General features: G+C 35.9%; 2 protein-coding genes, 1 non-coding gene and 1 pseudogene across 3 annotated transcripts; all 4 read right to left on the bottom strand.

Annotated features, from left to right (window-relative positions):
- Positions 1-672: 672 nt before the first annotated feature.
- On the bottom strand, positions 673-2,647 carry LOC110793870 (40S ribosomal protein S28). Its single transcript, XM_021998805.2, has 2 exons — positions 2,490-2,647; positions 673-1,119 (listed from the first exon to the last, which is right to left on the bottom strand). Exon 2 carries the CDS (start codon positions 1,116-1,118, stop codon positions 921-923), a length of 198 nt encoding a protein of 65 aa, XP_021854497.1. The 5' UTR covers position 1,119; positions 2,490-2,647; the 3' UTR covers positions 673-920.
- Positions 1,882-1,966, bottom strand: LOC130466679 (small nucleolar RNA snoR53Y). Its single transcript, XR_008926848.1, has one exon. It is a non-coding gene; the product is annotated as a small nucleolar RNA snoR53Y (small nucleolar RNA).
- Positions 2,043-2,148, bottom strand: LOC130466669 (uncharacterized; annotated as a pseudogene).
- A 2,600-nt stretch (positions 2,648-5,247) lies between the features above and the next one.
- Positions 5,248-9,719, bottom strand: LOC110793864 (F-box protein SKIP14). Its single transcript, XM_021998797.2, has 2 exons — positions 8,007-9,719; positions 5,248-6,911 (listed from the first exon to the last, which is right to left on the bottom strand). The coding sequence occupies exons 1-2, from the start codon at positions 8,886-8,888 to the stop codon at positions 6,363-6,365; spliced, it is 1,431 nt and encodes a 476-aa protein (XP_021854489.1). The 5' UTR covers positions 8,889-9,719; the 3' UTR covers positions 5,248-6,362.
- Positions 9,720-12,532: the final 2,813 nt, after the last annotated feature.

The following is a 12,532-nucleotide window of genomic DNA, read 5'->3' as shown; positions in this document are numbered from 1 at the left end:
TATCCATGCCCGAGTGTCAAAGATTCGACACGAGTATTTGAGGTAAGATGAAGAAAACCAGGTACCATAAATTGCGGGTTAAATCGTATTTGTCGGCAAAGAGCCATCAACAACCATAAGTTCGATTGGTTAACAAGATTTTCTGTATAGAGTAATATGATGGTTAATTCTACATAGAATTATGTCAACATAATGGCATCACCCTAACAAAACAAGGTTGCAAAGGCTAGATGATTAATTATTTATTTTCTTGAGTTTTTCTACGCGTTAACTTTGTTTTTATTTATTTATTGATTAAAGTTGCTTCCTCATCTTTTGAATTACCACCCTATTGTCAATGCATATCCCTTTTAAGTTATTTTCTTCTCGTCAAAAGAAATAGAAATAACAGAATTCCTTGAAAGTATAAGGTTAGATAGTTTAAAGTATTGTTCTTTCCCCGTGAAAACTTAAAAAATGGGGAGAAAAAAAGGCTAAGGATAGTTTATAAAAGACTATATTACGAAGTATTTCTTATAGCCCGATGAGTATTCATAATCAAAGTTTTCAAAGTTTAACCAAAAAAATACAATGTGGTAATCTTTTAAGAACATAGGGAGCACATTTGAAGAGTGAAAGGCCATAAATCAGAAATACCAAAACTTTGAGGCCTATAACAAGAGAGGGAAAAAGTTTGAGCTGAAGAGCATACAAACATCAATGATAAAAGCAATAGGATAACTGTCTACAACCACAATAATATGTTTCCTTGCAAAATCTCAGTATTATACCACAAAATCATACTTCAAAGGACAATCCATAAAGAAGTCTTGACAAACCAATAATTGACACTTAGAATAACAAAATCTAACTCAGGCAAAAACCATAACCGAAGCCAAAACAGAAATATAGCTGCAGCCTTCAGCAACAAGGCGGGTACTTCATCTAAGTCTCCTAGCTTCTCTCTCAGACTCGAGGAGGGTAAGAATGTCTCCCTCTCTGACGGGTCCCTTGACGTTCCTCATGATGAAACGGTTTTGGTCATCCAAAAACTTAACTCTGACTTGGGTCACTTGCCCCCTTGATCCGGTGCGGCCCATGCACTTAATAACTACAGCATGCTTGATCTGAGACTCCATTCTGCAATTGAAATGGATTTAACTTCAGTCTAAACCAACAATTTAAAATAACAACATATTGTTCACTCATACAACAACTTGTAGATATCATATTAGTAATATGGAAATAAGAGCATTCAATTTAAAGCTGAGAAAGGACAAGGTTGTTGCATCAAAGGAAGGCCTTCGCATTTACCAGAAAATAATTCAGACTACTCAGTAAGAACATAACATATTTGGATCATATAAACAGTTTTTCCAACTTAGATTACAGAAGGGTGTTCCTTAACTTCTTCTCCCTACCAACATCCTACACTTCTTAGGTAGTCGAACCTATGCAATAGTAACATTGAATTACACATAAATTGGTGTTTTACAATCTGAATGCATGTATATTGATTTACAGAGTAACACTCTAGCTGGGCACAAGAGTGTATGAAATAAAGTACCCATTATAGTTCGTCTTCATCTAATAGATTGGGCAAGGTTACCTATTATTCGAGTTTTGTAGGAATTGAAACTGTTCTCATTACCTCCCGAATTCCCAAAACATCGAATCATGGATTGAGGCATTGCTAATCAAAGCAGTAGATACCAAGTAAACAGGCACGCATAAACAACAGTGTATCAAGTTATCAATGCGCTATAATTTAAAGCAGATCCTTTTCTACTAGTACAACTTCACAAAAATACTCAGTTTTCTTTCATCTTTTCCAAATCGAAGATTTTCTCAACTAAAAGATCAAAAACAAATTCAGAAAAAAAAAAAAAAAAAAAAAAAAAAAGAGCCCTCAGCTAATCAATAGTGAAAAATAATCGATCATGGGTTGATCAGAATTAGCATGGTATAAAATTGCATCATTGGGATTTCAACAAACAAAATACCTAATTAAAATTTTCCAAATTTCGTAAGATCAATTCCAAAAAAAAATTGAAAAAGGGGACTAAAAAGCTCAGATAAATATTGGATAAAGTTCAATTCCCTGATCTCCACAAAGGAAACCTCATAATGAGCTGGGATTAATAAGCATTTATCATCATTGCCCATCTATTTATTTCTCAAATTAAAAGAAAAATAACCACTGAAATAATCAAATTAAAACCAAGAACAAAACAAAAAAGTGATTTTTTTTCTTCAGAAAATGGGAATGAATAAGGATGAAGATATTATGATAATATTTTAACAATCACGCCAGAGTAGTAATTGCAGATTGTAGAAATTAACCCAAACAAAAGAATAGCAAACACAAAATTTATCAAATCAATGCATTTATTCGATTCAAGAATACAAGCAGATTCTTAAACAAATTGATATACATGAATTGAACAGAGAGAATATAGAATCGATTGTTAAAGGAATGATAAATTGAGGATGAATGTTGAAGAAATTACCTGAATTTGCAGCTTGAGGAGAGAGAAAGCGAGAGGAATCCAAGAGAAGAACGGCGCGAAGGTTTTATGAAGAAGAAAGGGTTAGGGTTTAGGCGCAATCTACAATACCTACTCCGTTTAAGTATCTACTCCGTTTAAGTCTATGTGCAACCGTTACGGAGTAAAAACGGCACGTGACAACAAAGTGTCGATACTCGATAGAATTGACAAACGTGTCGTGTCGTACTCGTGTTCGTGTTGGATATGGTGTTGACCTTTTTAGTTAATCGTATCCGGAAATTTTAACATAAATAACACGTGGTTTATCGTATTGATCCTTGCAATTAATGTTTTGTGTTGATCTGTTTAATTAATGCCGGAAATAATTGACATTAAATTATATGTAGCATATTGTGATATCGTGTTAACCCATTTAAATTAAATATGTAGTATATCATAAACCTTTGTCACCAAACCGCCTTTTACATGTTTGATTTTGCTTGTGTTATGTCGTGTTTGTTATAAACAATGCAAAAGTTGGAGAAAAACCCATGTTGTAAGATTATTCCGTACTATTTGGTGGGAATATATGCCCTATATTGATAGAAAAAAGCACCTTTAACTTGTTTAAATATGGGCATGTGAAAAATATACTTCGGAGCACGTCCATTGGTGTTTTGGACTAGAAAGGGACATCCCCTCACAGGTCACCGACGTCCAGTGTTGGTCGTGTTCATGACATGTGCGCGGTGTGCATACTTTTTTGGACCAAGGGCGTGTTCGGCGGTAGCGTTTGTAACCGTTCATTAGTTGGCGCAATTAATCTGATTTCGTGCATTGATTCTCTCTTTGATTACAATTTTATTTTACGATTTCAAAGGAAAGCTTTCTAGTTACTCAAAATATACAGAAACATCCTTCTTCTTCAAGAAAAATTTAACTAAATGCATTTAGAGAAATTGTCAAAATACGAAGTATTTTTTTTTGCCTCACTGTGTGAACGACCTTATTTGTTCAGTTTTGTAAAATAGTATCTTGAATTAAAAAATTGTATTAAAATTGGCACCTTAGAGCAATAATCCGGCCTAATTGTCAACTTTTCGGCCATCGACTCATGCTTCCCTCCAATATATTGTGCGGGTGAAACAAAAAATCACGTGCCTCTCTAACTCTTATACGAAATTAAGAACACTACCAACCAACAATCCCAGATCCAACTCAAGTTTCCTGGAGGGAAATAAATAGTTTTTTGTGGGAAAGCATCTGGTTTCAAGATCGATTTGCTGCCAAGAAGTGATAAGTCAATTGTGGTAGTATCAATGTTGGCTTAGAAGTTGATTTAGATACAAGCTAACATCATCTCCAAGACGTACTTTGCCTAACATTGTTAAGGAGATCGATGAAAAGTTAAATGTTTATGGTGTTGAGGTGAACAACATGCCACGTAAATTGTTCTTAATGGAAGAAGATATGGCAGTGATCATGTGGATTGTGGGATCAGAAAAAGAATATCTAAGGAAGATTTTAATCCAAAGAGAATACGACGAGTAATTTGATGATACGACAATGCATTGCACAACTCGTGTAAATGAGGCGATATGTCATATGTGTGTTCTTGAAGCTAATACAATTAAAATAAAGTGATGGTAAAAAATCAGCCAATTTCCTAATGGAAGATTCGAGTTCTTGAAGAAGCTAAAGGAATTGGATTACTGGATTTCCTTTCCCGCTGCATTGCAGGAGAACGTGAAGGGTATATCACAAATGCCGATTGAGTTCGTGACTATGGTCTGGGAATACATATATTGAGGGTGTAGTGATTTTAGTAGGAACAAAACATTCTAACAAGTACTCCCTCCTTGTAATTTGATTTCTCGGATGAAGGATCAGTCTGTTACTCGTGTTGAGGAGCTTGTGCAAATGGAGATGTATTTTGATTATACTTGTAATCCATGTTACCTATCTATTCGAAATCAGCTTATGTTGAATCGGGACCATTTATTGTGGAGGAAAATCATAATGAAAGAGATAAATGATGTGGTTGAGATTTTAATTTTTTACTGAAAATGGTGAGTAAAGTAATGAGAGCAGATCAGTAAATGGGAAGAAGAAAAGGAGCTAGAATTCTCAACCAAAACTTCAAATGTGGTTGATTGTTGAAAGAGTGCTCACACGCGTATTTCTCCCACTCAAATTGTGCCAACAAACAGAATCAAAGGCCGAAAGTTGACAATTTGGCCAGGTTGTTGCTCTAAGGTGCCATTTTTAATACAACTTTTTAATTCAAAGTACTATTTGACAAAACATAACTGATCAGTTCACTTTTATCCTTGGAATTCAATAGCATCAAGGGAAGAATAACGTATAACCTAATCTTTCCTAATGGTTAATCGGTTATGTACATGAACACAATGGAGTGGAGAAACATACAAGCTAATCGTTTCCTAATGGTTGTTATTCGACCATCTAACCATAATCTATGTAATTTTCGGGACATAAAACGAATTTTTCGGACATCACAAGCTCATAATATATACATGACGTTCCAAACTCACAATATATCCATGATTACTTCCAAAAAGAGGGAGAACATACATACAACCGAATACTTACTATTTGGTCCAAAGATCATGATAATTAACAATGACAATCATCCCAACAAAAAGAGTCAACCTTGATGGCTAACCAAAAACGTCAACAAAGTTGCCTAATATTGTAGGCAACTACCAAAACCAAAGGCGAAAACTTGTTGGTTTAACAAAACCAAGTATAACAGAGGTTGGAAAAAGAAAACCTCAAGTATTGTAAAATTTATTCTGATAAACAACCAAGTGATCAATGTTTTCCCGGCAAACTAACAAGGGAAATAAAACTAGTCAGATACAAGACCAATACACAAACGATAACTGATCAGACACCGGGATTTTGAACCCACACCACCGGGCCAAGAGAAAAAGACCGAGCAAGTTTGCGTGGGTTCCTGTCCTCGGGCAGAACTAAACAAAGTTTTAAGCGACCACAACATATGTAAATCTTCAGAGTTTTAGTATACTATTACAGAAACAATATCCGATAGGAGTACCTGATGCACGCGAAGACAGACAATCCCGACAGTGCTCTCCAGGCAACACTTCATCACGTCAACAAACAGCTTGATTGAGCTTCACCACCATGTGGAAACGCAACTGAATGCTCTTACGTAAACTTCAATTCAAAGATCACAACCAGAGTACTGCTACTCTACTAGTAACAATACCGAGATGTCATTTGACCCTCTATCTCAGATTCTCAAAGCGAGTGTTCCGGTTGAACAGAAACCCAACCGAGTGAGGTCAAAACTAAGTTACTACAAAGGGAGAGTCAATCAATCCCTCCATCTATAGCCCTGTGTGGTGAGATCGTATCTGCTACTAAGCCAACCAGATGTTGTACTTTCCGCAGCAACAGGAAAGCAAATCAATCCATCACTCACCAGGTGTAACACGAACAAGATACCTGACATGTCAGCAAATTTATTTTTCATTTTTTTTTTACTTCATATAGAAGAGTACAAGCACACAACAACAGCTCCCTAACTCCAGAAAAACTCCAACAGTAGTGTTCTTCCAGATATCTTCTTTACCAGTTAACATAACATACAGACAACAGGGATCCTCCCTCTACATTCCTGCTGACAGTTGAGAATGGGATCCTACTAAATGCCCCCATTTAGAAAGAAGGGTTGAAGGCGAACAACGGCAACCGTATGATGAGGGAGAACCAACTCTATACAGCTAATGTTTCCCTATTAATATATACTACATCAAAAATTGTCAGCTTTTGGTCATAAAACTCCAAGCAAAAAGCCAACAGCACATACACCGAGCTACGCACGCACGCCCGCCCGCTACATCCCTAGCCATTCAAAGAAATAACTGGATTCTGAGAAATGTCACGCTTAAGAAGGCTGATACCCACATCTTGCCTCTCTTGATGCCCACGATCATTCTCCCAACAATCAGAGCAATGTGACTCGAGAGAAAAGCTCTCCTCATACACACGATCATTAACACACTTCCCACAAATTACACACCGTGCTATACAGATAATGCAAGCCCTGCACAACTCGGTAGAGTGATCTTTGCCTTGACAGCCTTCAGCAGGGCAATCATAGACCAGCCTAAAAAGTTGGCACCTTGGACACATTTCTATGTCAATTGGACGATCATCTTTAATAGAAATATATATGTTACCTATCTGATAGAAGAGCGGCTTGTGACAATTATTTTGTACTTCATTACGAATGTCCAATAATGTCACCAGCTCTTCAAATTGCTCTTGGGTCACATCATAGCGCCCACCAATTCGGAGATATTTTATCCCATTGACAGCCACCGTTTTGAAAGCCCTCAAGCAATTCACCACACCATCAACACTTAGTTTTATACATTTTGGAACACTCAGCTGCAAAAAGAAAAAGATAGAGACTTTTAGCATCGAAGCACTAAACGAAACACAGGTAATAAGCTAAATTATAAATATCAACTTCACTACATTCTGACGCATGTTGAAGAGAAAATATACGAACAGCAAAACGGTTAATAGAAATTACATTGAGCAATCCATGAAGGTGAAGAGCCTGTAAGGCTTTCGCCCCCATATTCCCCCTCCCTTAAACAGGAACACTTGTACACTGCCCAATGTCTCCCTTTTCAAATGATGCTCACATTACACAACATTACACAACATGACATATAATTCCACCAATATTGAAAACGGCGAGATAGCGAAAATCGTTTTGACAGAGACTTGTTCAAACAATTTCCATCTAAACCACATGAACAAATCCAAGGTAATAAAGTCAATTATAAGCTTACAAGTTATAAGTGTATCAATTGCAACCTACAAGTGCATCTTTCCTCTTTAATATGATAATAATGGTGGCTGTGAAGCGGAAACACATTTACTACAACTCAACTTCATTAATTTATTTTGTCTTATTTGACAAATTAAGATGAGAAAACGTTATCTGAGGAGATGGGTGAGGATAGAGAATCTTAGTTAGGAACTTAGGAACAGTAGAAAAAACAGAGAAGAAGAAACAGAAGACAATCCACTCTAATCTCAGATACACAATATAATCCGACTTGTCCTTGTGATAGTAGTTTCATTGTTCATTCCCTTTTTTAGCTAATCTACTAGCAGCAAGTTCTTCATTCTCGCGCCACGCAAAGTTACATAAATGCTCACTTTTATTTACATGCCAAACGTCAAAGTCGGTGTGATTATGACATGTTATTCATGATGGGATTACAATCATGATAACCATAAGCAATGCAACGAGAAACTTAAATATGCAAACCATAATCCAAAATAAACCTATCACGATTCACTTCATCAAATTCTCTGAACTTATATTCAACATATATAACCTTTATTCTACTATCTACAGTTCAACACAAACAAAATGTAAAGCAGAGAAGCATTATCAATCCATATAACACTGCAAGAACAATAAAAGAGAGCGTGAGATGAACAAGTAATTCAAAGCTTACTTACCCTGGTCAACCTCAGATTGCTACCGAGGACACGCTTTAAACCATCATCTGTCACCCGTTGGCAATCCACTAGGCTCAAGCACTGCAGGCTACCTTGAGCCCTTTCGGTTAATCGAAGAAGAACTTCATCAGTTAACCGTGTATTAAGCGGATTATCAATATGAATACTTCTCCAATAAAGCGGATCATTTCGAACTGTGTAGCACAATGACTTGCAAACTCTTTCAACAGAAAGCAAATCACGCACACCCAAATAGTGAAGAGCATAGGTCAAAGCTGGGTGAGGAGGCTCCGACATATCTTCAGTATCAGCAGCCATATCGATACTCATACCGCACACATCATCATCCCTGTTGAAGATATCATTACCAGTATCAAACTCATCACCATTGAAACAGACACCTCCATCATTCACCATATGCCCAAATCCTACCTCTTGAAGATACCCATCATCTTCAGTAATCATACAATGACTATCAATCTTGTCAATGCTATCATTATCTGCAGAACCAAAGGTAGGAAGCCGAAATTCCTCTGAAGGGAAATAACTATTATCCCAGGCATCATTCAGTATCCTATCATCATACTTTTTATTTTCTGGAAATTTCTGGAATTCCATAGGCGTGTTATTCCACCAGAAATTCCATCCAGCGAAAAGAGGGTAATCCCCTTTACAATCAACTTCGGCACCTTCATAAGCACCATAATCAGCTCCTAGATCCTCAAGCCACCCAGTGATGGCGGTTACTGTGGAGCTAATATCCATCCCAAAAGGATCAGCAGGCAACAATTCACGAATGTCCCTATCTTGTGAACCACCCTGAACCATATTCTCTTCAGGAAGATGGACCGGAAAGATCCGGTGCGAAAAATTCAAAGTCATCCCCAAAATAACCACAAATCAACAAACTCTCTCCTCCAACAATCAACCCTTGAACGGAAAAACCCTAGATTTCTCTTCTGTTTTCTTTTTTTTACATGATTTTGATGAAAAAACGACGAAATGAAACAAAAACAGCAGAAAACGCAATGATGATACTATTGAATAAGGAAACCCTAATTAGTGGGAAAAAACTTGAACAAGTAAACCCTCAATTTTCAGATAGCAAACAAAAAAAACTGCACCAAAAATATCACGGAGTTTCTTGCATAGACAACTCGCTATACATAGAATTATTAAACAGTATTAACCCTAAAACACCAAGATTAAACTTCTTCTATACAATTGAAAGAAAAACAAACAAGCAATTTTTTTACCTTTTTTTTGTTGTTATTGAATAAAATTGGGGATAATATTAATCCCAAAACCTAACTGATTAATTGATTGATTGATTAAAACTAGGGTTAGCAATGAATTTACGAAATCATTAGTACTAATTACTACTTAGAAAACTTCAAATAATTTTCCGAATCGGAATCAAATTAAATCGGAAAATTACAATGAGCCAGCCCCCACCTAACACCAAAAAAAATACCACCACCGATTAATTTAAAACCCTACAAATTGAATTAAAATTTTCACTAAAAAAGACAGAAATAGTGGAAGGATAATTGCAATACAAATCCGGAGAAGGAAAGAGTGGAAAAAAAGGGGGGAAATCCGAGGGTTGAAGAGGAGAGAGAAGGAGGAGGAAGGAGATGTGGGGGATTGGTGAAAACAAGAGTTTTGTTGGAGGAGAGAGAAAATGGGGAATTTATTTTCAATTTGGCTAATTTTATGAGAGAGAAAGAGAGGGAGGAAGGAGGGAAAGAGACGGACACGTGTAGGGAAAGAAAAAGTTGAAGGTTGTGCTGTTTCCTCGCTATTCCAAGATGTGGCGGGAGTGTCCTGTGTGCCACTATCCTTCTCTCTTTCTCTTTTTTTATCCTAAATAAACAATATAAATAGATTTACATTAAACGGTAATATTATTTCCGTATTATCTAAAATAAACTTGTCTAAATTAAACTTATTGATTTTTTTAATTGAACTTTAATTGATCTTTTAATTAAACTTAATTGATTTGATGGGGAGTAATGGTAACTTACTAGACATGATTACACGAGTTATAGTCCAATATTCATAAGGTTCGGTTGACACACGCCTCCCCCCCCCCCAAATTCTAGCATATTATTAGGGTTAATATGGTACTTACTTAACTGCCAAGAAATCTGATAAGAAAGGAGTTGATCTTGGATTCTTTGATGTATATTGAGAAAATTCTATCTACATATAGTATTTTATTATTATTACGGATTCTTGTAAGATACGATCATATTACCTGTCACGTCACCACTCACCTATGCAACTAGGAGTCAATGTGTTAACTAAATTTCAGTTGAAATTTATATGAAATTATATATCATATTAAGATGACAGTGGAATATTCCGCCTACGATAGTAATATACTCGGACTACTCTCTTTAACCTTTTTTGTTGCCCTATTTGATTTTTTAGCCGTCTTCAACAAATTTACCCCTATACCAAATGATTATAATTGTTGGATTAACATGAGCTAATTCGATTAACTATTTAAATGCAAATGAGTCACGAGATAATATGAATTACAAATAGAATAGAAATATTAAACATACATACATTATATTGTATGATCATTGTATTTGTATATAGACTCTCAATCTTAATCAGCAAACGATAACTTTATTGATAGCTCAAACAAAAAGTAAAAATGACGTTTCTTCCTAACTACGTTTACGTTTTCGTTGCACAATTTGGATTTTGGACCCTCAAAGTCTAAAACCATAAATTACGATTAGGACCTTTTAAGACTTAATTATTAGTATAAGTTTTATTTAAACAAGTGTATTTGCTAATGTGACAACATACTATCATGAAAGTGTGAAACAACACTAATAGCATTGCGTCCTCCACGTGTTTCTCGTTGCCTCATTCTCACCAATTTTTTTCTGTACCAAAACTTATCTACTTATCCATCCGCATCCAATATTAGCAAATGTATTTATTACTACAAATTCCCAAAGAAGTTTAATTGGTAGGTGTCACGTGTAAATATTCAGTTATGTATTCCTAATATCACTGGGTCAAGAAGTATCTTAACTGGTTCAAGTTACTGGTGGAGGTATCCAATTATCCGAATAATGTTCATGCTTATAAACTGGAATCAATTCTCGTATACAAAATTTGCCAATGTAGTTAATTAGTTATCTCTAATCAAAGCTCTAAGTTAATGAAATAGGTGGGAAACTCATCTTGTAACTTGGAAGTCACAGGGTCCAGTCGCATTAGCTGCAAAATGTTTGAGAGTGGCTCAAGCGAAAACATGCGTAGCTAGACTGATTGATATGTGTTATGTGCTAGTTTAGTAGGGTCTATTTTTCTTACCAATAAAACAATGCGAGCACATCCAATTATCATTTACCCATACCACTTTATTCATGATTTCAACCTCATACCAGTGTGCGAACCAAACGCCTCCTAAGTATTTCTTGTTATGGTTACTTCTATTCTTATTCTCAATCACTTTTGTACTTGTTTGGAGGAACCTTTGAATAAGGTTATTTTTTTGTCATTAGCCATATTGGAGTAACTTTTTGTCCTAGAGTAGGGTTATTATTACTCCCTATGTGCGTAGGGATGAAAATATCCAGTGGATGATCCATTAACCCGGTCACCCGCTAATCCGCTATAATTAAATGGGTGAAAACCCGAATTAAATGGATGAAAATCGGGTTATGGGTGAAGCGGGTGATGGATGCGGGTCGGATGCGGGTGATGTTTTTTTATCCATCACCCGTTTATCACCCGATCCGTCACCCATTTATTTTAAATATATTATTTATATTAATATTTAAACATTAAATGTGTATAAATCCATTATGTATTAAAGTTAGTGCTTATTTAATTTTCTTTTTTGGTTATAAGTTATGCGTGATAAGAACTAATTACTTTGTTTTGGAAATAAGTGAAGGTATGTAACCTTTTTCTTTTCGTTAATTATTATGCATATTATTAGATGGTAAATTTTTAATAGTTAATAATTTTCACCCGAATATCACCCGATCCACCCGCTTCACCCGCGGGTGATGGATGGACGGAATGCGAGTGATGTGTAAAGCGGGTGACGGATGGACCGGGTGGAGCGGATGGAAGCGGGTGATGGATGTGGGTGATGCTCCACCCGACCCAAATCCCACCCATTCTCATCCCTTGTGCGTAATGAAGTGATGCAATCTCCGTAATTAGCCGGACTTTATTAAGTGGTGAACTTTTTATTTATGGAAAATTATCTCATCTATACCGATGCTAATTTGAAAGAAATTTTGAGTGCCACGTGTCCCTCCTTAAAAATATTTTCCCATTTTATTTTCTTTAAATTTTATGCCCCTCCTTTTTCCAATTTCATGTTTATTAACCACCATAAAAAATCATGCCCTTCAATTCCAATGAATTTAATATCCCTTTATGTTTTTACTTTACTATTAATTTCAAGTAATATACGGAGTATCAATTTTGATTTCTATATGTTTCTTTAGCGAAACACGAAATGAAATGCATTTAAAACATAG

Source organism: Spinacia oleracea, chromosome 1 (genome assembly GCF_020520425.1).
Source record: "Spinacia oleracea cultivar Varoflay chromosome 1, BTI_SOV_V1, whole genome shotgun sequence".
Lineage (NCBI taxonomy): Eukaryota > Viridiplantae > Streptophyta > Magnoliopsida > Caryophyllales > Amaranthaceae > Spinacia > Spinacia oleracea.
The sequence above is the reverse complement of the archived record's forward strand: the minus strand, read 5'-3'. Positions and strand labels throughout refer to the sequence as shown.